At 45.1% G+C, this 26,333-nt stretch overlaps 1 protein-coding gene across 2 annotated transcripts; it reads right to left on the reverse strand.

The window, feature by feature from the left end:
* Positions 1-320: 320 nt before the first annotated feature.
* On the reverse strand, positions 321-23,797 carry LOC134411631 (solute carrier family 2, facilitated glucose transporter member 5-like). Of its 2 annotated transcripts, none has more exons than XM_063145510.1 (13): positions 23,731-23,797; positions 16,503-16,619; positions 15,180-15,278; positions 12,850-13,010; positions 11,087-11,211; positions 9,938-10,090; positions 8,288-8,413; positions 7,553-7,740; positions 6,608-6,718; positions 5,092-5,193; positions 3,258-3,330; positions 2,921-3,048; positions 321-1,442 (listed from the first exon to the last, which is right to left on the reverse strand). In XM_063145510.1, exons 2-13 carry the CDS (start codon positions 16,554-16,556, stop codon positions 1,206-1,208), a joined length of 1,557 nt encoding a protein of 518 aa, XP_063001580.1. In that variant the 5' UTR covers positions 16,557-16,619; positions 23,731-23,797; the 3' UTR covers positions 321-1,205. The 2 variants fall into 2 exon arrangements, with proteins under 2 accessions (XP_063001580.1, XP_063001579.1); XM_063145509.1 differs by lacking the exon at positions 23,731-23,797 and adding an exon at positions 16,721-16,794.
* Between the last annotated feature and the right edge of the window lie 2,536 nt (positions 23,798-26,333).

Here is a 26,333-nt window from a genome sequence, read left to right on the forward strand (position 1 = left end):
GATGGATACCAGCAAATGGAGAGCGTGACGTTGTAATAAATTCTGTTGCTCCCTTAACTAGGAGATCTATTTAGGGCACAATCCTATTCATGTTAACCAGACCAAAAAAACTACATCTCCCAGCATTCCCCAGGTAGCTGTCTGAGGAATGCTGAGAGGTTAGGATTTATTTTCTGGCTAAACATGCATAGGATTGCGCCCATAGGTATCAAAACATCTGATGCCCCCACCCCCCACCCTGAAACACACACATACATGCAAGCAAGGGATTCAAAACTATTTCGGCTTCATCGTGAAGATCTTGTTAGCAACTCCATCTGAGATCTTGTTAGCAACTCCATCAAGTTTGATGTTTGGGAGGTTTTTTTTTTTTTAATGCTCCAAGGATGACCAGCTCTTTTCCATTGATGGCGCTTTTTGTGGTGGAACTCAAATATGGTCACACACACCCTAACGGAGGTAGCAAATGCCTTGGCCCGGGGGGAAATGTCCTTCAACTTATATTGCCGATTCACTTTCTTTGTTGTGCTGGGGGTATAATACACCACCCTAAGTCCTTAAGGCCCCAATTTCTACAGGGCACGAGAACCGGTTGCCCACTCATTGCTCCCATTCTACTTAGTTAAACGCTTTTTCAACACAGGCATCCTCCCTAAATTATCCTTCACATCTCAAGGTTTAACACGGGCTCAGATTTCCACACCAGCGACAGGCATTGCCTTACGAGGTTTCTCTAATGGGAGATATCTCAATGTTCTGTGAGAAGAAATGATCTGGAGTGTTCCCTCAAGCAATGCATCAGATAATCCCACTAATTCACAGTACTTTACATCCAAGCGTAGGCAACGTGGCTTAAATATAAGGAAAGCGATGTCCTTTGCTGACGTATCAAGGGTCTTGGGGTAGTATTTTCCAAAGAGGATATTGGCTCCAGATGAGGTAAGTACCATACGACCGTACTTAAGAGGAATCCAGCGCACAGATACTAGTGGGGCCATTCTCTCAATACCCCACTGCTCCAGTATTTAGAGAGCAACATTTCAAGAGATGGTGGTGATGAGTTCCACAGTTGTTCTTCAGAACGCGATTGATACCTAACCTACGACATCGTCGGGGGGAAATGCGGAGGACTGCCAAAGTCCGCTTGGTCCCAAACCCAATGGAAAAGTGGACTTCAGCAAACCCCGGGCAAGACTGGCGCCATCTTAAAGCGCGCTGTTTCTCTCGGCCTCTGCTTTCTTGTTGTACGGCACTGAAACGGTGGTGAAATCCCTCAGCTCCTCCTTGTCAGCCTGCACGTCCATGCCGTTTCTCTTGGCCATGATCTGGTTGATTTCCATGAAGGTTTTGTTCTTCGTCTCGGGGACGATGAGGAAGATGTAAACGACAGTGGCGAAGCAAATGCCGCAGAAAATCAGGAAGCAATAGGGACCGAGCCCTTGCTGGAGACGAAACAAACGAACAAAAAGAGGAAAGGATCCGTTGTGAGAGAGGGTAAGTTAATGGAAGCTAAAATCATAGAATCATAGAGTTGGAAGGGGCTTCCAAGGCCATCGAGTCCAACCCCCTGCTCAATGCAGGACTCCACACTAAAGCATCCCTGACAGAGGGCTGTCCAGCTGCCTCTTGAAGGCCTCTAGTGTGGAAGAGCCCACAACCTCCCTAGGTCATTGGTTCCATTGTAATACTGCTCTAACAGTCAGGAAGTTTTTCCTGATATCCAGTCGGAATCTGGCTTCCTGTCACTTGAGCCCGTTATTCCATGTCCTGCACTCTGGGAGGATCGAGAAGAGATCCTGGTCCTCCTCTGTGAGACAACCTTTCAAGTATTTGAAGAGTGCTATCATGTCTCCCCTCAATCTTCTCTTCTCCAGGCTAAACATGCCCAGTTCTTTCAGTCTCTCTTCATAGGGCTTTGTTTCCAGACCCCTGATCATCCTGGTTGCCCTCCTCTGAACACGCTCCAGCTTATCTGCATCCTTCTTCAATTGTGGAGCCCAGAACTGGACGCAATACTCTAGATGAGGCCTAACCAGGACCGAATAGAGAGGAACCAGGACCTCACGCGATTTGGAAGCTCTACTTCTATTAATGCAGCCCAAAATAGCATTTGCCTTTCTTGCAGCCATATCGTATTGTTGGCTCATATTCAGCTTGTGATCTACAACAATTCCAAGATTCTTCTCATTTGTAGTAATGCTACAAAAGAGAAGGACAAATGACAAAGTGTTTCCTAGCCCCTTCAAGCCTAACACGTTATTAAGGCAGAAACTTTTGTGGGCACTGTACACAAAAGTTTGATTATTATTTTTGAAGTATTATTTCAAAATAAATAATTTTGGAGGGACCATTTTGGAGGGAAATAATTCTGGAGGGACCATTATAGCTTGGTACAGAAGGACTCATCCTATATCGTGAAGAAGGCTGAAAGTTTCTTTCATATTTCAATGCAAATTGAGGAGGGGGGGAGGAAATTACACTGGGGCCACTGTAAAATTTATTGTTTTGATCTAATTACCCTTCATCTTTCTTTTGTATAAAAAATTGCATTGGTCTGGGACCATATTGGACCATTCATTGATTCATTATAGCTGGGTTGCAAAAAGAGTAGTCTGCAGGCTGCAGGCACCAGCCCAAAAATTGTCTGGAGGTACCCTGACCCAAAAAGGGTGGAGGGAAAAACCGCTCTAGGTTCTCTGGTTTCTGCTGTGTTCCTGGAGTGACCCTGGAGCATCTTAAGAAGCAGTGTTTGAAGACTCCTGCCAGCTTCTTAGGATACTCTAGGAATGATGCTTTTATGGCAGGACCCATAGAGCCCAATCCTAGAGTGTTTGCTGGCAGCAGCGGGTGAGTCCAGAGCCGACACCCCTGTTTGAACAGAATGGCCAGGTGTGTGCCGGGCAAAGTGTTATTTCCTTACCTCCATGTAAGTGAAGACCAGCCCCACAGTGAAGTTTGAAAGCCAGTGAACTGATCCTCCCACCATGAACGCGGCCGGCCGGGATGACTGGAGGAACATCTCTATGATCATCACACTTGGAATGGCGCCTGGGAAAAGAGAGAAAGGGTTGGGATATTGCCATCATCTGACAGCAGGGCCGGCGCCAAGGATAGGCCTGGTCGGGCAAGAGTTGAGGGCCCACTGGCAAGTGCTCTGCGGACTTGCTCCTCCGCTTCACCGTGGCAACCTGCTTGTTGACTTGTTTGGTGGGGGAGTGAGGGGTTTCTCATGTACACCAGATGGGGAGTAGCCTTACTTGCTCCGACGGCGTGCCCGATGACGTAAGAGAAGACGCAGGCAATGCTGATGTAAGGCATCCACGAGATGGTCTGTTGGAGGGATTCGGTTACTAGTTGAGAGTCATTTCTCAAAGCGGAGGCACCAACATGCAAAAGAAGGAGAATGTAATTCCTTCCCCATTTCCTCCAGGTCACCACTGCAATTCTTGAACTCCATATAGGCCAGACGTCCCCAGCCTGGTGCCCTCAAATGTTTTGGACTAAAACTCCCGGGATTCTTAACCTTTGGCTATGGTTGCTGTGGCTCATGGGAGTTGAAGTCCAAAACATCTGGAGGGCCCCAGGTTGGGGGAAGCCTGATGAAGGGAAAGAACTGGAATGAAATGTACAAAGATAAGCAATTCTAAAAAAAATTTCTGGGCTGCGGATGGATGTTTATTTCAGGTGATCTATTATTATTATTATTATTATTATTATTATTTAGAATATTTATATACCGCTCCCCATTGAAAAATTTCGGAGCGGTGTACAAGGTAAAATGAAAATAAAAACAGAATAAAACAGTTAAAACAAAATTTAAAAGAAACAATAACAGTAATCCAAGGCTGCATGTTAAAGAAAGGCTTCTTGGAATGAAGATGTTTTCAGGAGGTGCCGAAAGGAGTACAAGGTTGGCGCCTGCCTGACCTCCAGAGGCAGGGAGTTCCACAGGAGGGGGGCCACCACGCTGAAGGCTCTTCCCCTGGTGGATTCCAATCGGAGGATGGATCTACGTGGAACCACCAGGAGCAGGCCCTCGGATGACCTCAGTGACCGGGCAAGTTGGTAAGGGAGAAGGCGCTCTCTCAGGTATCCTGGTCTTTTGCCTTATTTCATCTCTTTCTTTCGGCGTTTGCTCAGATGGGGGTTGGATCCCCCCCCAAGATTCTGCCAATACCCTACTGCCTTTGTACAAATCTATGGTGCGCGGCCACACTGTGTACAGTTCTGGTCACCGCACCTAAAATTGGATATTGTGGCGCTGGAAAAAGTGCAACTAAAACAATCGAGGGGCTAGAGCAGTGGTTCCCAAACTTTTTCAGGTAACCGCCCCCTTGGTTCCACAAACTCATGCCCAGTGCCCCCTGCTCACAACCCCTTTAAATGGGAAGCACCCGCCGCAGACTTTCCGAGGGAGGGAGGGAAAAGAGAGCAAATGCCTCTGTTTTGCAGCCGGCGTGGCAGGGCACACCAAGCAGAGTATGTCTTTTCATTAGTGTTTTGGTGCTTTTGAAACATTTCAATTCACCGTTAAAAGGTCTCTTCTTAAATGGTATTAATACATGTGTGGATTCTTCCCCTATATGGCTTGGGACCAAACTACCTTCTCCCATAAAAATGTCCGTGGGTCTTAAGACCTACTGGAGAGGCGCTTCTCGGAAAAGACCACCTCAAGCGCCCCCCTGCCACCCTTTTGCCTCTTAGCGCCCCCTGCCACCCCATTGCCTCTTAACGCCCCCTATGCAATCCCACCGCCCCCAAGGGGGCAGTACCACCCACTTTGGGAACCACTGGGCTAGAGGAATTCCCTGTGAGGGAAGTTTACAACAGCTGGGGTTGTTTCGCTTGGAGAAAAGGCAAAGTAAGGGAGACCTGATAGAGGTATACAAAATGATGTAACGGTGTGTGGTATGTGAACAGGGAGACATTTTTCTCCCTCTCATAATACGAGGGCTAGAGGGACCTTGGTCTGATCCGTCATGGCTCTTCTTAAGTTCTTAGCACCATTCGCCATTGGTGCTAACAGACCCCCACCCCCCAGCCCCGTTTCCCCCACTCCGCTCCGCTAGACAAAGTATTCAAGTTACAGACCTTAAGATTCAGTGCTATGGTCAATATAGCACAAGCAATACAGCACATCCCAAAACCAGCCAGAAGCAAAATTCTTCGTCCCAGAGACTCGACAATGAAAACCTGGAAGATACGGAAGAAGGTTAAAACCGTCAAACCCTGTATGCAGAGATTCATTTGGGGACATCTTGATCGTAGCTTTCTCTGTGGAATTCCCTCCCCAGTGAGATCAGCCCGGATGCTCCCTACTTCCTTGACTTTAGACATGCTCTGAAAACCCCTTTTATTATTATTATTATTATTATTATTATTATTATTATTATTATTATTATTATTTATTTATAATCCAATACGGACATTTCATGGTGTCAAACTATTCCACAGTGGTGTCAGTAATATTCTTTTTACTGCTGCTAAAAGTATTATTAGTTGTGTGTGTTCTACAGCTTTCAATGTGATTAGTTTAATTTTATATCATCTGCCGCTTTGATTATGTATATTTTTGGAAACGGAGATGGAAATAAATCCTTTTTTTATGCGGCGTTTCTTTCTTTTGTCTTTGATGCTTCTGGGGTGTGTGTGTGTGTGGTTTTGAGAATAGTTTGTGAACGCCTTTATTTTATTTATTACATTTATATCCCGCCTTTTTTCCTCCAAGAAACCCAAGGCGGTGTACATAACCCTCCTCCTCTCCATTTTATCCTCACAACAACAACCCAGCAAGGTAGGTTGGGTTGGGCTGAGAGTATGACTAGCCCAAAGTCACCCAGTGGCTTTCCGTGGCCAAGTGGGGACTAGAACCCGGATCTCCTTATTATTATTATTATTATTATTATTATTATTATTATTATTATTATTTATTTATATAGCACCATCAATGTACATGGTGCTGTACAGAGTAAAACAGTAAATAGCAAGACTCTGCCGCATAGGCTTACAATCTAATAAAATCATAGTAAAACAATAAGGAGGGGAAGAGAATGCCAACAGGTACAGGGAAGGGTAAGCAGGCACAGGGTAGGGAAAAATTAACAGTAGAAAGTAACAGTAGAAGTCTGCACAACATCAAGTCCTGACTCCCAGTCCAACACTTTAGCCACTGCACCACACTGGCAGTCTTTTGGGACCAAAACACAAGATAAGTGTCATAAACAAAATCGGTTTTATAAATGCAGATGTTGCTTGGCTTTTGCATTCCTCCCTTAAAGAAGCAATGTGATTTTCTTTTACAAATATCACAATAAACATCCATGCTCAATGTCACCATCCGTACCGTGTTTTTTTAATCTTGTCCATCTACTGTCTAAATTGCAAACCAAGGTTCTGCTGTGTCAGGATACAACAGCTCCACAACCTGGTGCACTCCAGACGTTTTGAACAACGACCCCCAGTCTTCCTGACCATTGGCCATACTGGCTGAGGCTGATGATCCTTGGAAGTCCAAAACATCTGGACAGGATTGAGTTGGGGGAGGCAGTTTTACAGCATCTAGCATAGCCGCCCGGGGCTTACTCAGATATCAAAATGGCCGCCGTACCGCTAACAAAGTCATGACAACGTTGACTGCTCCAGTCCCCACGGTGACGAACTGCACATGGTCCTTCTGCACTCCAGCGTTCTCATAGATTCTGTCGGCATAGTAGTAGACCTGCAGTTGGATCCAGACAAGCGATTCAATCATAACCCAAGAATAGTGCTGCTAAGGGGTCCGGGCTAAGTCTGGGCCTATGGGTTGACTTAAAGGCATGTAACTCCAATCTGTAGAGGGCGGGGAAAGACAGCGGTCTCCAGATACCTAGACAGCTGCCATGCAGAAGATGGGAGCAGAGTTGTTCTCTGTTGCTCCAAATGGCAAGAGAGTAACCAACGGATTCCTGCTAAACTTCCCAACTGTTCAGGCACTTATGTCCAGACATTAAACATGCCCACTTGTTTCAGACTGAAATAACTGGGCCTGTTTAGCCTGGAGAAGAGAAGATTGAAGGGAGACATGAGAGCACTCTTCAAATACTTGAAAGGTTGTCACACAGAGGAGGGCCAGGATCTCTTCTCGATCCTCCCAGAGCGCAGCACACGGAATAACGGGCTCAAGTTAAAGGAAGCCAGATTCCAGCTGGACATCAGGAAAAACTTCCTGATTGTTAGAGCAGTATGACAATGGAATCAGTTACCTAGGGAGGTTGTGGGCTCTCCCACACTAGAGGCCTTCAAGAGGCAGCTAGACAACCATCTGTCAGGGGTGCTTTAGGGTGGATTCCTGCCTTGAGCCTTATAGGCTCGATGGCCTTATAGCCCCCTTCCAACTCTACTATTCTATGATCTCAGGAACTGGTGGGCTCTCCTTCACTGGAGATTATTTAAGCAAAGCCTGTATATCCAACTGTACTGAAGATCCTACACTGAGCAGGTTGAGGAGGCCTCCACAGACATTTGACGGCCACTGTCCTTCAAGGTCCCTTCCGACCCTATGATTCTTATTTACCGCGTTAACGCCAGAGAGCTGCTGTCCCATCATCATCACGATGATGGAGATCAGCTGCCATCGGAGTCCTCGGTAGGTGAAAAGAGTCAAGACGGACATCCGCCCTTCGGCTTTCTCCGCTAGGTCTTCCTGCCGCATTTCTTCTAACTCATCTTCCACATCGTCTCTGCCTCTCAGCCTCTTCAGAGCTGCAGGGGAGAAAAGGAAGAAAATTAAATTGCAGGTTTGATTCCTCAATGTTCCTGGGTTTGTGTAGCCTGGCTGGGGAGTTCTTACTGGACCTCTGAAATTCCTCGCCTGGCTGCAGACAGATCAATGACGCTCATTCATATAAGGCTGTGTCAGAGAGAATGGGCCTTGAATAAAGTCAAAAGCCATTCAGGAAGATCTGTAGTTAAAAAAATAAATAAAGCCCGCCACCTACAAGTGTGTCAGACTACAATTCCCATCATGCACCAGCCATCAGGTTAGGCAATGCTGTGTTAGTGGCACCTTTCAATTTTTACAATTTCAGCTTATTTATTTATTGCATTTATATACCGACCCATAGCTGAAGCTCTCTGGGCGGTTTACAAAAGTTAAAAACAGTAAACGTTAAAAACAAATACACAACATTTAAAAACATAAAAAGCATAAAAACAACAGGATCCTTATAAAAATAGCTAATGCCAAAACAAGCCCCCTAAGTCTTTAAGGTGCCACCAGAGACTTGATTGTATATAGCAGGTACAGTACCTGCCCTGGCGCTCTGTTCATCGCCCTTCTGGATCAGGAGGTACCTGGGACTCTCAGGGAAAAGAGGCAGCAGGATTAGCTGCAAGGCTGCGGGGACTCCAGTTAGACCCATTAGTATGGGCCAGCCTGCAACGAGAGAGAAAAGGAGAAAATGTCACTGTGCAGACGAAGATGGACAGTTTGCAATTGTTCTGCGAAGGTGGATATTCCGCAACTATTCTGCGAAGATGGATATTCCGCAACTATTCTGCGAAGGTGGATATTCCGCAACTATTCTGCAAAGGTGGATATTCCGCAACTATTCTACAAAGGTGGATATTCCGCAACTATTCTGCGAAGGTGGATATTCCGTAACTATTCTGCGAAGGAGCATATTCCACAACTATTCTGCGAAGGTGGGTATTCCGCAACTATTCTGCAAAGGTGGATATTCCACAACTATTCTGCGAAGGTGGGTATTCCACAACTATTCTGAGAAGGTGGATATTCCACAACTATTCTGCGAAGGTGGATATTCCGTAACTATTCTGCGAAGGAGCATATTCCGCAACCATTCTGCGAAGGTGGGTATTCCGCAACTATTCTGCGAAGGAGCATATTCCGCAACTATTCTGCGAAGGAGCATATTCCGCAACTATTCTGCGAAGGAGCATATTGTTTTACTGTGGTTTTAATTTTTGTGAACCGCCCAGAGAGCTTCGGCTATTGGGCGGTATAAAAATGTAATAAATAAATAAAATAAATAAATAAATATTCCGCAACTATTCTGCGAAGGAGCATATTCCGCAACTATTCTGCAAAGGTAGATATTCCGCAACTATTCTGCAAAGGTAGATATTCCGCAACAGTTCTGCGAAGGTGGATATTCGGTAACGGTTCTGCAAAGGTGGATATTCGGTAACGGTTCTGCAAAGGTGGATTTTCTACAACTCTTCCAGCTAGGTGGATATTCTGAAAAAGGTGGATATCCTGCAACTATTCCACAAAGATGTATATCCTGCAACTATTCTGCCAAGGTGGATATTCTGCAACTATTCTGCCAAGGTGGATATTCTGCAACTATTCTGCCAAGGTGGATATTCTGCAAAAGGTGGATATCCTACAACTTTCCATGAAACTGATTGGTGAGGGATCCAGGACAAATAAAAGGAAGTACTTTCTTCACACAGCGCATAGTTAAATGATGGAACTCACTACCACAAGATGTAGTGACGGCCGCCAATCTGGATGGCTTCAAAAGGGGGTTGGATAAATTCCTGGAGGCAAAGGCTATCCATGGCTACTAGCCCTGATGGTTGTGTGCTATCTCCAGTATTCAAGGCAGTAAGCCTGCGTGCACCAGTTGCTGGGGAACATGGGTGGGAGGGTGCTGTTGCACCATGTCCTGCTTGGTCATCCCTGGCCGATGGCTGGTTGGCCACTGTGTGAACAGAATGCTGGACTAGATGGACCCTTGGTCTGATCCAGCATCAGGACACTTCTTATGTTCTTAACTATTCCGTAAAGATGTATATCGTGCAACTATTCTGCCAATGTAGACATTCTGTAACTATTCCTCCAAAGTAATTATTCTGCAACTATTCCACCAATGTGGATATTCTGCCACTGTTTAATTGTATCACCGTACAAAGGCTCTCATTCTTAACTCACCTTCAGCGCTTCCTAGGATCATCCGCATGCCCAGAATTTGAGCAGCCAAAATGCCGATGGTGATGAAGAGCTGAGGCACCACCCCTACAGCACCCCGTAGGTTTTTGGGAGACATCTCCCCAAGGTACATGGGGACAACGTTGGAAGACAGGCCTGGTTTAAAAGGTAAGGAAGATTAAGTCTAGATACACACAGGACCTGCAAATAAATAAATAAATTGCAGTGTATCCTCAACACATAAAACAGGAATGCTACTATTCAGGGATCCAACTCTCACAGTTATGCATTCTTCTTTTCCAACTGGCACTTAACATTCCATGATTATCACTGAGCATGCTCAGTCTGGACATCAGGAAAAACTTCCTGACTGTTAGAGCAGGACGACAATGGAACCAGTTACCTAGGGAGGTGGTGGGCTCTTCCACACTAGAGGCCTTCAAGAGGCAGCTGGACAAGCCTCTGTCAGGGATGCTTTAGGGTGGATTCCTGCATTGAGCAGGGGGTTGGACTTGATGGCCTTATAGGCCCCTTCCAACTCTACTATTCTATGATTCTTCACTGGGCTGTTTGGGGTTTTGTTCCCTCTCCCTTAAACATTTTTTTAGGGGAGGTACTCTTTCAAACCTCAGGATTCACCTGAGCCCTCTTTTTGTGGCTCCGTTTCTATCGGCATGAATAGGGTGACCCTATGAAAAGGAGGACCGGGCTCCTGTATCTTTAACGGTTGTATTGAAAAGGGAACTTCAGCAGGTGTCATTTATATATATGGGGAACCTGGTGAAATTCCCTCTTCATCACAACAGTTAAAGCTGCAGGTGCCCTGCCCTCTTTTAAACCTGGTCACTCTAGCACAGCTCCTGCACCTACGGATGGTTCAATTGGTTTTAGAATTGTAGACTTACTGTTCTATTTCATAGGTATGATTTGATCCGTACGCCGCCCTGAGATCCTTGTGATATAGGGCAGGATATAAATGTTTTAATAAATAAATAAATAAGAGGAGCAAGTCCAAGGGGCGGGTCTTGTCAGCGGGCCCCTGCTAGAGTGTGGGCCCGTGGCTGGTGCCCCATCATGCCCACCCTTGGACCTGCGGCCTTCCGCACCCAAATCTGCTCCTCTCCCCCCTCCCTCCCTCGCTTTGCTACTCACCTGCACATATTCCGATGAGGATACGGCAAACGACGATCACTTCGAAGGTCTTCGCCACTTTGGAGCTGCCCATGAGGATGGCAGGGATGATGGAGAAGACGTTGTTGATCAGTAAGGTGCCCTTTCTGGGGAGCGGGGGAGGAAAAAGGTGTGGGGAATTAAGTGCCTTGGGCCTGCTTTGGATGCTCCGTGGAGCACCTGGTTAGAAACGAATGACGCTCGTGTTCACAGAACTACCTATTAGCCACAGAGTCAAGTTCAAAGTCTTGTTGACATTCAAAGCCAGGAACAATTCAGGAGAGGATACCTCCAAGTATATACATAGAGAGAGAGAGAGGGAGAGAGAAAGAGAGAGGGGGTGGGTGGGGGGAGAGAGATCAAATTGGCCCAGGAGATTTGCCAAGAATTTATTTAATTTATTAAATTTTTATAAAAAATTTATAGGCCTATCCAGATCAATGTTAAATCACGAATTTTTAAGATGTATTGATTCTTGTTCTAATGTTGTTCCCCGCCTTGATCTAAAGGGAGAGGCGGGTAAGAAATAAAATTATTATTATTATTATTATTATTATTATTATTATTATTATTATTATTATTCCGCCTGATAGCTGAAGCTCTCTGGGCGGTTCACAAAAAAAAGGCCTTGTTCGTTGTCCTGCATTTCCCCCAAGAGGCTCCAAGACTCCTTAGAGGACGAAGTAAGCCGCCTTAGGTTCCTTGCGGGAGTAGTAAAGGCGGGATATAAATATTAATATTTAAAACGTATTTATACATGGTGCTGTTGCCAGGCGCCCCCTGAAAACGTCTTTATTCCAGAAAGCCTTTCTTGATTGACCAATGATAAAAAAATATTTCTTACCCGCCTCTCTGATTGGTGTACAGCACCATGTACATTGATGGTGCTATATAAATAAATAAATAATAATAATAATAATAATAATAATAATAATAATAACAACAGCAAGCATAAAATACATAAAAATACTGATTAAAAGCATAGTATACACTGTTAAAAAGCATCCGAAAAGTATCCGAAAATTCTACTGTTTTTACGTAAGGACAACAGAAGAGCCCTGCAGGATCAGACCAAGGGTCCATCTCCTCCAGCACTCTGTTCGCACAATGGCCAACCAGCTGTCAACCGGGACCCACAAGCAGGACACAGTGCCTCAGCACCCTCTCACCCATGTTCCCCAGCAACTGGTGCACCCAGGCTTACTGCCTCTGATGCTGGAGGTAGCACCTAGCCATCAGGGCTAGCAGCCCTTGATAGCCTTCTTCTCCAGGTATTTAAAAAAAAAAATGTTTGATTTGCTTTTATCATCTCATCTTTTATCGTTCACTGCTCCGGAATCTGTTTAGATGTGGAGCGATGGTATATAAATGCCGCAAATAAATAAGGCAGTGAACATGGTCCTGACCCCCCCCTCCCATTCTAATCCTCGCAACAACCCTGTGAGGTAGGTTAGGTTGAGAAATAGCAAGCAGCTCAAGGCCGCCCGCTGAGCTTCAAGAATGGAGCGAGGATTTTTATTTGAGATCCTCTAGTTCGGGTTAAATAAACGCCAGCCGTTCCCAACCCTCCAGATGCGATATACTACGGCTCCCATCAACCCCAGACATGCTGATGGGAGTTGTAGTCCAGCACACCTGGAGGATGGGAGGATTTTAAGCTCTTCACCAAACGACGTCACACCACGTGCATTAATATCGAGCAAGCGTTCCCACTGTCCAGCAGAGGTTGATATTTTTGTAGTTACCTGCCACACTTGTTCACCATGGGGCCGACCATAAGTGACCCAAAGAGCCCTCCAAGTGGGAAGAAAGACACCGTGAGAGACCAGAGGGCCGTCATTAAGTTGCCGTCCATGAATTCCCCCTCCCTTCCGTGGTACGTTTCGTTGTAAAAATCTTGCATGAACTGGAAGGAGACAGAAACAAGAGGCACGTGAACAACGGATGGATGATCTAAACCAGCCCTCTCTGACCGGACGCCCTCTAGATATTTCTCACTACAGTTCCTAGCATTCCTGGCCATGCTGGCCGGGGCTGATGGGATTTGAAGTTCAAAGCACCTGGAGGTTGGAGAAGACTGATCTAAGTGCTATCAAGGCATATTACTCATAGGGCTTCTCCAGTTGGACTGCCTCTATATCTCAGGCAATGGTATTCGATAGACTTCCTCAAGTCCTTTTCTAAACTAGAAATTAGATCTTCTGAGACCCCTTGTCAGGGCTGGGTCCCCATGAACCCTGACCCCACGACACCACTGCCTGGGACCCCAGAGATGCTGCAGATCAATCCTCGGATTGGCTCATGCAGGGCTATCAGGCTACTAGTTCTCTTGGCTATATGCTACCTCCACCATCAGAAACAGTATACTGGGGAATGTGAGCAGCAGGAAGGTGCTGTTGCGCTCATGTCCGCTTGTGGGTTTCCCATGGGCTCCTGGTTGGCCACTGTTGTTATTAAATAGAGATGGGCCTTTGGTCTGATCCAGAACATCTTTTCTTATGTTCTTAAGTTAGGGTGACCCTACGAAAAGGAAGAAATGATTCCTGTATCTTTAACAGTTGTATTGAAAAGGGAATTTCAGCAGACGTCATTTGTATATATGGAGAACCTGGTGAAATTCCCTTTTCATCACAACAGTTAAAGCTGGCCTCTTTTAAATCTGGTCAGTCTAGTATAGCTCCTGCACTTTAACGGTTGTGATGAAGAGGGAATTTCACCAGGTTCTCCATATATACAAATGACGTCTGCTGAAATTCCCTTTTCTATACAACTGTTAAAGATACAGGAGCCCTGTATCCTTTTCATATGGCCACCCTACTTAAGTGCTTTAACTCTCAGCTACAGGCCTTGATGGGATCAACCTCCCCTGTGGATCATGGTTTCCGTTCTCAGGTGAAATAATCCCCTGATAACAATCTCTAGTCTGATTTAATCACAGGTATGTGGGTTCTCCATACAGGCTAGCAATCAGGTTTTAAAAGGTGTTTATCCCTTCCACTACCGCTCAGATGTGCAAAGTTTTCACACCAGCGGACTTCGGCCCTGGCAAGAAGGCACAAAGATACGTAGAGCAACCTTCTCTGATCCTGGGCCCTCCGCATGGGTTGGACTACAATTCCCAACATCCCCAATCAACAGAGCTATTGTAACATTCGCTTATGATGTTTAAAGGAAATGTTCTGCCCAGTAATGATTGACTGGTTTGTTTCTCCAACTGACACTGGCGTATGTATATTTCTTTCTTTCTTATTTATCGATATTTATGAATCGCTTACATTCAAAAGCAATATCTAAACAAAATACAAACAATTCTTTACTCTGGCCTTCTGATTATATTTTACCGGCCTGTCCTGGGATGAAGCTGCAGCAGTATTGTAGAGTTCTAGTACTTTGTAGACCAGGGATAAACTCCAACGCCAGTCCTATTTAGAGTAGACCCACTGAAATGAATGGGTCTACTCTAATGAATCATGACTCAATCCCACTCCTTTCAATGGGTCTTCTCTAAATTGGATTTCATCCCAGACATTTTATTGTTTATGTTTGTCGTTTTTATGTTTGATTTCTTTTATGAATATTGGCTGTTTTATTATTGTATTAGATTGGTTTTTTAAAAAATATATATTATCATGAATTTTATGGTGGCAAGCCACCTCCTGCCCTGAAAGGCAACCAATATTTTCAATAAACTTAAAAATAATATAGTATCAAACCACAATAAAATACGATGTGGGAGAATGCCATTACAGCAAGAATAAGACATTCTGGGGAAAAAATTGGTGGAATTTAAAAAGCTTTATCCCTGACTCTCTCTTTTTTTTTTTGCATTTTATAAATAATAATAATAATAATAATAATAATAATAATAATAATAATAGGCTTAGCAAAGCTGTCATGTCTGTCTAGAAAAGAGATACAATAATAATAATAATAATAATAATAATAATAATAATAATAATAATAATATATTTCAATACCACCCAATAGCTGAAGCTGCCTGGGCAATTTGCAACAATTAAAACCACAAAATACATCGTAATATGCATGGAACAGTTCTGCTCTCCTCTCAGCCTACCGGAGCCGGGGAATTGATCACGGAGACGTTGTACCCATATTGGAAAGATGACCCAAAGGCAGCGACCAGCATCACCAGGGCAAGCACGAGGGTCATTTTCTGTGGGCAAGAAGACAGAGCATAAATTCTCAGAGCGGGAAGCCTGCTAAAATTATATCAGCGAGTGTCTCGTTCCTCATGTGTTGACAGCAAGAATTTGGGAACTGGTCTAGGCTAGCTAGGAGAGATGTCTCAGGAAGTCCCCGATTCAGATGTCACCTGTCACCCCAGTCGTGAACTTCCTAGGATGGGTTTAGAAAGGGGCTCTTGTTTCAGCCTCATTCCTCCCATCTGCAAAATGGGCATAACAATACTGAGCGATCTTCAGGGCTGGAATCAGTAGTAGGCATAGCTCAGCAGGGGCCCTGGAGTTGCTCCTCCTCTTCTCCGTTGCAACCTCTCGCTCTGGTGGTGGTGTAAAGGAGGAGGCGCAGGAGACGCCACGGCCTTCTTACTCCCTGGGGCTCTCTGCCTGGTAACAATCGGGGCAGCGTCAAAAGTAGGTATGATTGGGCAAGTGCTGGGGGACCACATTTCAGCAGGGGCTCACTGACAACAGCCCCCTGGAGGAAAGTGGCTGCGGCATCTCCTTCTCCTTCTTACCACCACCACCACAGTTGACTGGGCTAGAGCGAGAGGCAGGTGAACAAGCAGGTTGCCATGTTGAAGGGGAGGAGCAACTCCGAGGTGGCCACGGTTAGTGCGCCCCTGCTGAAACGCGGGCCCTTGACGAACGCCCAGTCACACCTACCCTCGACGCCAGCTCCGTCAAGATGTATTGGCTCTGCAACGCACCGAAAACGCGGGTCTGAGCGCTGTGCCCCAAATCCTTTGCGATGGAGGCAAACGTCCCAGATTTGCGCATAGCCCAGTCGTGATCCGCGTGTTTTGCCGCCACATCTTCGGCAAAGCTTTCCGGAGCGCGCGTCGAGAATTCCCACGATGCCGGTATTCAACCCCTCATCTCCACCTTCGTCTGCTGTTCTGTTTATTACATTTTTATACCGCCCAATAGCCGAAGCTCTCTGGGCGGTTCATGAGGTGCTGTTGCTCTTTTAATACGGCGCTCTTGTCTTTATTTTAATTCTTGTACATGTGTGGAAAGGCAGCGTATAACAGTGTTCTTCACCAATCAATCCATTAAATTTCTATCCTACTGGGAGCCTGTTACTTCCACCTGAAAACTTAAGTAAGTCTCCAAGGACCAGCTGTGCTGCATTTGGCAAAGTTTAGCAATATTTCCCTGAAAGACAGAGAGAAGCAGAATATAAATCACCCACTCACCCCCTTCTTGACTTCGCAGTTTTCCTGGCCTTTTTGATTTTCCTGGGGCCCCATTGTAAAAGGTTATGCTTGCAGATCTCAGAGCAGCTCTGTCTGTAGCGACGGACGGAGAACACCCTGAAAGGAAAGAAGTAATGGATCAGAATAAATACACGAGGTAACACCCGGCAATATACTTTACAACCCAATAAATCTCTCTGAACGTTTCCAATCCTTGCCTGCCTCTCTCGTGCTGGCCGTATGGCTCTGCTTGCCCCTTCTCCATCCAAGGCCCGGGATCTGTGAGCCAAACAGCCTCAAGGACAGCGTGGGATAACACGAGCCAAGCTTTGTGGCGTGACACATGCTCTGCATGGAGGAGGTCCCATTCCGTGGCTAGGGTTTCGAGCCTTGCTTTGCTGCTGCTGAAAAAAGATTTGCTTGCTGCCAAGCCGGGCAACCGATTGAGCAATAACGAAATAAATGAATCCCAGCAGCGTTTTGGAACAGGTCACGCGGCTGACGGGTTCACGTGGTCAGAGAAACATTTGGCTGGAGACAAAAGGTTTGGTTCGTTCTTACATTCCAACCGTGCCTATTTTCTAGTGATCCATCCCTGGCAAAAGACAAGACTCTTAATTTGGCTTTTGGGGAGTTGTTGGGGTGCCTTTTAAAAAAAGAACAAGACACATTTGCTTTTTTAAAATATGACCTACAGTCTGTTAGGTTTCCAGCCTTCTGGAAAAGCCATAAAGACTGATCTCTTCCAGCAAGCCTACCCAGTTGAATTTTAAGATGCCTTTTAAATAATGTGCTGCTTTTAATAATGTATTAGGTTTAAATGTTTTAATCAGTTATATGTATTTTATGGTGTTTTTATTTGTGTTGTACCCCGCCTCGATCCAGAGGGAGAGGTGGATAACTAAATATATTATTAATTATTATTTATTATAATAAACCCTAAACGGTTTGGGGCCAGGTTATTTGAAGGAATGCCTCCTCCCGTATGTGCTGCCCAGACCTTAAGATCATTCACAGGGGTCCTTCTCCGTGAGCCCCTGCCAAAGGAAGTAAGGCAGGTGGCTACTAGGAGCAGGGCCTTCTCTGCTGTGGCACCCCGGCTGTGGAATGAGCTCCAGAGAGGTTCGCTTGGCACCTACAGTGTTTTCTTTCCGTCGTCAGCTGAAGACCTTTTCATTTTCTCAGTATTTTAACACCTAATTTAACTTAATTTTAAACTTTGCTGTTTTAATCTCATATTTTAACCTATATTAATTTTTGCTGTGTGGTTTTATTCTGGTTGTGCTTTTTATATTGTATTTTGTATTTGTGTTTTAAATTTGTTGGTTGTTTTTATGCTCTTCATGGTTTTAATTTTTGGGCGGTATAATTTTTGGGCTATTGGGCGGTATAAAAATGTAATAAATAAATAAATATTATTATTATTATTATTATTATTATTATTATTATTATTATTATTATTATTATTCTCTCCCAGGCCTCTACAAGTTCAGGTTAGAAAGATGATTTGAAAGCAAATCTTCAACATGGTTTTTAAATGTTTTGATTTTTTTTTAAAGAAGCTTTTGAAGGTGCAATGCTATGCATGTCTAGTAAGAAAAGCCTACAATTCCCAGCATGCTCCTGTCAGCATGGTTGGCTAGAGGGATGCTAGGAGTTGTAGGACTTTTTGCCTGTCTAAACAAATGCACATAGGATAAACTAGTGTGACCCTATGAGAAGGACAGGGCTCCTGTATCTGTTAAAGAAAAGGGAATTTCAGCAGGTGTCATTTATATATATGGGGAACCTGGTGAAATTTCCTCTTCATCACAACAGTTAAAGCTGCAGGAGCCCTGCCCTCTTTTAAAGTGGTCACTCTGGTATAGCTCCTGCAGCTTTAACTGTTGTGATGAAGAGGTTCTCCATATATACAAATGACACCTGCTGAAATTCCCTTCTCTATGCAACTGTTAAAGATACAGGAGCCCTGTCCTCCTTTTCATAGGTCACCCTAAAACAGTAAAAGTGGTTCACCATTGACGGAGGTGCTGACTTTTATTTTATTTTTTCTGTCTAAACATGCATAGGATTGTGTCTTTATTCAATTTATACCCAGCCTTTCCACCAAGAAAATGATGCTCAAGGCCGATAACAACAATAAAAACATTGTTTGAAAAGCAAAAACTTGGTTAAAAACAATAATAAAACTAGAGTGAACGTACGACAACGAGGATAGGGCTCCTGTAACCTTTAACAGTTGTATAGAAAAGGGAATTTGAGCAGGTGTCATTTGTGATCAACAGTTAAAGCCGCATGAGCCCTGCCCTCTTTTGTATCTGGTCACGCTAGGCAGGGCTCCTGCAGCTTTAAATGTTATGATGAAAAGGGATTTTCACGCTGGGTGGTTCACACAGAATGCGAGAATGCTTTGCAGTTTTCAGTATTCTTAAGAAGAAACACACACACACACGTGTGTGTTTGGGAAAGTAGTGGCCGAATTGCTGCCCATAGTGAAAGCTGAAAATTGTGGTTACTACAGCGAGAAAGACCCTGTGACAAAACCTGTTTTGTGCACGCCTATTTCATCCAGCGAGGGAAATTAGCAAACAGGTTAAAATCTCAAGTTGCTAGATCTCAGGAAGGAGGGCATTCCTCCCTATTTTGTCTTGGGTGCCTCATGCTTCCGCCAGCGCTGAAAGATTCCCCTCACCGCTCCAATTCACTATAACTGGTCCTGATATTTTCAGAAGAGCAAAAATAAAACAACACCATCTGGATTTCTGTCTTTTAAAAGGAAATCAACTTTACTCTCTTCTTGCTTTATACTAAGCCAGCCAACGAGATACATTTTACAAGCCCGTTAGCAAAAAAAGAAAGAAAAGAAAAATCAAATTTCAGATAAATGCTCTTTTTGCCCCAGTGCTATTGCATACGCCCAAGATGTTTCAAGAAGTTGGTCTTTTACCTTACAAGTTGCAGGTAGGGATGCTTTAAATAGAAGCTGAAGATGTCTAGCCAGCAAAATCTCCCTCTATGCCTCTGGAAAGGATGGGTGCAGAAAAGCCCCAAAGAATGTAAAACAAGATAACAAAAGATCTCACATCCTATTTAACTCTTTGCTGGCTCCGCCTCTTATCTCCTGGAAAATTCCTTTCCTGCAGGGATTTCTGGGAGACGGCCATGGCTTACGTGACCCCAGGCAGAGAGTTGCACCCACTCAAGTCATGGGGAGACAATAGCCAAGGCGTTTTGCATTGGAAGAGGTTGTCCTCTGGGTACAATGACCTCCCTGACCTTTAAGCCCTGGGACATGGTTTCAGGTAAAACTAGCTCCAGCACGTAGACAGAGCGCAACTGCCCAAATTTGTGAGCCAGAATTTAAAATCAATTAAAAAATGAACCTCTATGACCCAAGGGGTGAAATGCATTTTACTACATGCTCTCACCTACGGGTCTCTCGGTGTTCAGCTCCGCCGAAATAAAAGAAATAAATACACCGTGACCAGCTTTTGGACCTCTAGGCGCAGAAAAGGCGAATCCTGTCCCTGCAATGGGATCAGGGCGATCACTTCCCAAATCAAATCCCATTTCAAAGGCACATCTAACAAAAGGTTAGCAACCATCATTTGAAATGCTGAGGGAGGACTTGGGGGAATCCAACATTTATGAGGGTTAAGCACTCAAATTGTGTGGGTGGGAATGTCCAGAAGACTTTTAAAAAAACGTTGCTGCCTTTTCTCACACTTGCTTTAAAAAAAAAAAGACCTGCATAATTTAGAAAGACAGGAAATGGGATAGGAAAGCCTAAAAAGATGTTATTGGAGGCTAATAAATTCTTTTGCCTTTTTTTTCCAACTTCCCCTCTCTCCGGACGTAATTACTTTATAATCCATTCCTGGTTTGTATATGGCTTTCTAGTTCTGAATCACCTTCCCTAACCTGTTGCATTCCAGTTGTTTTTGACTTCCAACTCCCATCAGCCTCAGCCTATATGGCCAATAGGCAGAAATTTTGGAAGTTGTATCCAGAACATCTGGAGGGCACCAGGTTGAGGAAGACAGGTCTAGGTGCCAGGATGACAGGCAGAAATTCAGTGGTAGTGTGGTTTCCAGGGATAAGGAAAGAAACATCCATGTTGGATTTTGGCCTGCCACACGGCTTTCAGAAGCCCTGTGAAGATACAAGGCAATTTGGAGGCCTGTGGTTGACAACTGGCATGATAAACGTGGGCTAATCACACCATGCTACACATCCCCAAAATCATTTTCACTACTTTGCTTAGCTGATTGCAACTTAGGATGGGCCCATGTGGGCCTAGGACACATTCTAGGGGAAGCAGGAAGGATGCTGCAGTTGCCTAGCAACCAAGTATATGCGGTATCCCTCTAGGGTCCTTTTCCTTGAACAGCCCTCTGGACCACTTGCTGGCTTGGGGCCTAGATGAACCTGGAAAATATAGGAAACCATTGCCTAGCAACAAGCACCATACTGCTCCCTCACCGTCTCCAAGTGCTTCTCCTCCTCTCCTCTAAGGAGAAGCCTCCCTGGGCTGCCTGCATTGTTAATTATGTTTTTATCCCACCCTTCTTCAGGGATGCCCAGCGTGGTGTAGTGGTTAGGGTGTTGGACCAGGACTTGGGCTGGTCACTGACACTCAAGCTAACCTACCTCACAGGGTTGTTGTGAGAATAAAACGGAAAGGAGGAGGGGCATGTTACCCCCCTTGGGTTCCTTGCAAGAGGAATAAAGGCGGGATATAAATGTAATAATAAAATACAGAATAAAAATACACCCCACACACAATTTTATACTTACAACAACCTATGGGATACCTCGAGCTGAGTGACCGTGCCTGGCCTAAGATGATTCAATGAGTTTGTCTATGCAGTCCACCACACTGACTTCCAAATAAATATTTCTGGTGCTCAAGGATTGTCCTTATAACTTATGCATGCACCTGAACGCGTGGAAATGCAATCATATTATTTTTCTCAGACCCTCCCACTCCGCAAACTCTGAATTCCAGGTCTGATCTCATCCCGATAATCCCAATGATTCAAAAGTCTCCGCATGCTGAGATATGCAGTAAAATTCAAGGTGCTGGTTATCACCTTTAAAGTCCTAAATACCTGGGGGCCAAACACCTGGAGGTACGTCTCCTCCCATATCATCTTTCCTTGTGTGTCATGTCTTTATTAGATTGTAAGCCTGAGGGCAGGGACTGTCTTTTTTGCTAAGTGTAAGCCGCTCCGAGAGCCTTTTTTGGTTGAGGAGCGGGGTATAAGTATGATAAATTAAAAAAAAAATCTTTCCCACAAGGCCCTTCTCTGAGTATCGCCTGTGGGAGAAATATGCATCATGCATTTACAAAAGACAAGGCCTCCACCGTGGTGGCACCCAGACCTTGGCCTGTCCTCTCTCAAGGGAAATTATGATTAGCAAGAACAATCTTGTTTTCTTTTCGGTTGCCAGATCAAAATGTTCCCTTTTTGCCCTGGCATTTTAAATCCTAACTTAAGGGGTGGGGGAAATATTGGTTCATTTGCTTGCTGAATACTTTGGGTGCCTCTAACCTCGTAATGTTATCATTGTCATTGTACTGTGACTTTTAGAATGACAAATGTATCTACCAATCCTTTTAGACACTTTGTTCAGCTGCAATACCAGGTCTTTCTTTATAGCCATAACCACAGTTAGATATTTAGGATTTCATCATTTTACTGGTATTTTAGCCATTAACGGTTGTTTTTATTAATCTGCACCTGTTCTTTTAAAATTTAATTCTTAATGGTCTTTTTATTCAGTTTTTTATTCTTTTGACCCGTTTGTTCGCCACTCTGAAATCCTTGGATACAGAAATATTATAAATAAATAATTTCTATGTGTAAGTTTGGCCACAGCTAGACCTAAGGTTTATCCTGGGATCACCCAGGGTTCACCCCTACCTGAGCACTGGATGCCCTGTGTGTCACCTAGATCATAGAATCATAGAATCATAGAATAGCAGAGTTGGAAGGTGCCTAACAAGGCCATCAAGTCCGACCCCCTGCTCAATGCAGGAATCCACCCGAAAGCATCCCCGACAGATGCTTGTCCAGCTGCCTCTTGAAGGCCTCTAGTGTGGGAGAGCCCACCACCTCCCTAGGTAACTGATTCCATTGTCGTACTGCTCTAACAGTCAGGAAGTTTTTCCAGATGTCCAGCTGGAATCTGGCTTCCTTTAACTTGAGCCTGTTATTCCATGTCCTGCACTCTGGGAGGATCGAGAAGAGATCCTGGCCCTCCTCTGTGTGACAACCTTTTAAGTATCTGAAGAGCGCTCTCATGTCTCCCCTCAATCTTCTCTTCTCCAGGCTAAACATGCCCAGTTCTTTCAGTCTGTTCAGATGAACGGGTTTGACCCCTGGACGATCCTGGGATAAACCTTAGGTCTAGCTATGGCCTTTGACTCACTTTGTCATGCTCTGCGGTTTCAAGAATCAACTACCGACCACGTGATGCTGTATTTTTCTCCTTAGCGTGCATCACTCTGCGATCCTTTGTGGATAAAAAACAGTTTTAAAAATTAACTAGCTAGATGATATCTCTGTGGCCACCCCAGATTGTATTTTGCTTAGCACAGCGGTTTGTCGGCCATCTCTCTGCATGCCCAGTTAATGATGGCAATATATAACTCAGCGATAGTTTTAAGTAGTTGCGTAGCTGGGAGAATACCCATCATGCCATGTTGCGATAAACCTCAGTTTATGGCCAAGGCACGTATACCATGCACCTTGTGAGGTAGCATTGATAGCATTATCAATGTGATATAGAAATGCAATAAATAAATAAATAAATAACACAGCTGGAGCGGGTTCAGAGGAGGGAGACCAGGATGATCAGGGGTCTGGAAACAAAACCCAGTGAAGAGAGACTGAAAGAACTGGGCCTGTTTAGCCTGGAGAAGAGAAGATTGAGGGGAGACATGAGAGCACTCTTCAAATAGTTGAAAGGTTGCCACACAGAGGAGGGCCAGGATGTCTTCTCGATCCTCCCAGAGTGCAGGACACGGAATAACAGGCTCAAGTTAAAGGAAGCCAGATTCCCGCTGGACATCAGGAAAAACTTCCTGACTGTTAGAGCAGTACGACAATGTTGTTTATTTGTTCAGTGGCTTCCGACTCTTCGTGACTTCATGGACCAGCCCACGCCAGAGCTTTCTGTCGGCCGTCGCCACCCCTAGCTCCCCCAAGGTCGAGTTCGTCACCTCCAGAATATCATTCCTCCATCGTGCCCTTGGTTGGCCCCTCTTCCTTTTGCCTTCCACTTTCAGCATCTTCTCCAGGGTATCCTGTCTTCTCATTATGTGGCCAAAGTACTTCAGTTTTGCCTTTAAAACCATACCCTCAAGTGAGCAGTCTGGCTTTATTTCCTGGAGTATGGACTGGTTTGATCTTCTTGCAGTCCAAGGCACTCTCAGAATTTTCCTCCAACACCCCAGTTCAAAAGCATCTCTCTTCCTTCTCTCAGCTTTCCTTATGGTCCAGCTCTCGCAGCCATAGGTTACTACAGGGAATACCATGGCTTTAACTATGCGGACCTTTGTTGTCAGTGTGGTGTCTCTGCTCTTAACTATTTTATCAAGATTTGTCATTGCTCTCCTCCCAAGAAGTAAACGTCTTCTGATTTCCTGGCTGCAGTCAGCGTCTGCAGTAATCTTTGCGCCCAGAAATACAAAGTCTGTCACTGCCTCCACGTTTTCTCCCTCTATTTGCCAGTTATCAATCAAGCTGGTTGCCATAATATTGTGTTTTTGTGAGGTTTAACTGCAACCCAGCTTTTGCACTTTCTTCTTTCACCTTCGTCATAATCAAAGTGGTATCATCTGCATATCTGAGATTGTTAATGCACTTGCATCTCAGCAATACGAACGGATCTTTCTTAAAAGTGGCTTCACCAAAGCAGGAATGCAAGAGAAGTATTTTAGTACGTCTTTGCATGATGAACTTGTGTGTGTCTGTGTGTGTGTGTTTTTTAAAAAAACCCACAGAAATTACCAGGAGAGTAGACGCACGCCCCATCACGAGTTCTTCTGAAGCAAGCAAATGATTGCTCGACAGGGACATGAGAAAGTTTGGATGCCTGCCTATCACAACACAACCCCATCTGTATCTAACAACTAACCAGCGGGTGGACTTTACACTGAACCTTTTCCGTGGTTGCTCCCTGTGGGCTGCAGACCGAGCTAGTCTTTTGTTGATTAAATCCGAACTTTCTGCTGCCCAATGCTAAAGTTATTTCCTCTTGTGTAATGTTTATTGCTGATGGGAAATCGGTATCACTGGCACTAGCTTCAAGGTGCCCCAAACAGGCCTGGCGTCAAGGGTAGGCTTGGATGGGCCCAGGCCGAGGGCCCACACTCCAGCAGGGGTCCAATGACAAGAGCCCCCTGGAGTTGCTCCTCCTCTTCCCCATGGCAACATGGTTGTTCGCCTGCCTCTCGCTCTGGACCAGACAACAGTGGCGGTGGGAAGAAGGAGGAGCAGGAGATGCCATGTCCACGTGCCCCTTGGCTTTCTGCCTCTCCGGCAAGCAAGTGGGAGTGATGTTGAGGAAGAGGAGGAAGAGCACTCACAGCCTTTGAAGACGGTTCGGAAGCTGCAGCTTGTGCAAAACGCAGCGGCTAGATTGATAACCGGAACCAGAAGGTTCGACCATATAACACCTGCTCTGGTCCGCTTGCATGGGCTGCCTGTATGTTTCCGAGCCCAATTCAAGGTGCTGGTTTTGACCTATAAAGCCTTACATGGCTTGGGACTGCAATACCTGACGGAACGCCTCTCCCGACATGAACCTACCAGTACACTGCGCTCAGCATCTAAGGTCCTCCTCTGGGTGCCTACTCCGAGGGAGGCTCGAAGGGTGGTGACAAGAGAGAGGGCCTTTTCAGCGGTGGCCCCTCAATTCTGGAATGATCTCCTCGACGAGGCTCGCCTGGCGCCAACATTGTTATCTTTTTGGCGCCAGGTCAAGACTTTTCTCTTCTCCCAGGCATTGAACAGCATTTAATAGCATATGCTGAGTTTTTAAAATAGTTGTATTAAACGGATATTGTCTGTTTTTGTTTGTATTGTATGCTTTTTGTGGTTTTAAATGTTGTATATCTGTTTTTAACTTTTGTAAGCTTTTGTAAACTGCCCAGAGAGCTTCAGCTATGGGGCGGCATATAATAATAATAATAATAAGAAGAAGAAGAAGAAGAAGAAGAAGAAGAAGAAGAAGAAGAAGAAGAAGAAGAGGAGAAGGGGGACAAGGAGGAGGAGGACAGAAGAAGAAGAAGGATTTGGAGGAGGAGGAGAGGAAGAGGAGGAGGAGCAGAAAGAGAGAAGGAGGAGGAGGAGAGAAGGAGGAGGAGGAGGAGGAGGAGAGAAGGAGGAGGACAGAAGAAGAAGAAGAAGAAGAAGAAGAAGAAGAAGAAGAAGAAGAAGAAGAAGAGAAGGAGGATAAGGAGGAGGAGGAGAGAAGGAGGAGGAGGAGGACAGAAGGAGGAGGAGGAGGAGGAGGAGGAGGAGCAGAAGGAGAGAAGGAGGAGGAGGAGGAAGCTGAGTCACTGAAGGATGGGGCCCCGTTGTCTTCCCAAAGGCATTCCAAAATCTGGCAGAAGGAGCCAAGCAGGAGTGATGAGATGCATGCGTGGGGGGCGGGGGGGAGAAGATACTGGGTTTCCCATGATGTGCACATAGCCTGGTCTGTGGGTAGATTATTTTCTTGCTTTCTGACTGTGGCACTGTTGTCGTAGTCTGCATTGCATTGTCCTTTGGCGGCTTGATATCGCATATGGATGCTTCTGTTGGCGCAGGGAGAAGGAAC

This window comes from Elgaria multicarinata, chromosome 20, assembly GCF_023053635.1.
Source record: "Elgaria multicarinata webbii isolate HBS135686 ecotype San Diego chromosome 20, rElgMul1.1.pri, whole genome shotgun sequence".
NCBI lineage: Eukaryota > Metazoa > Chordata > Lepidosauria > Squamata > Anguidae > Elgaria > Elgaria multicarinata.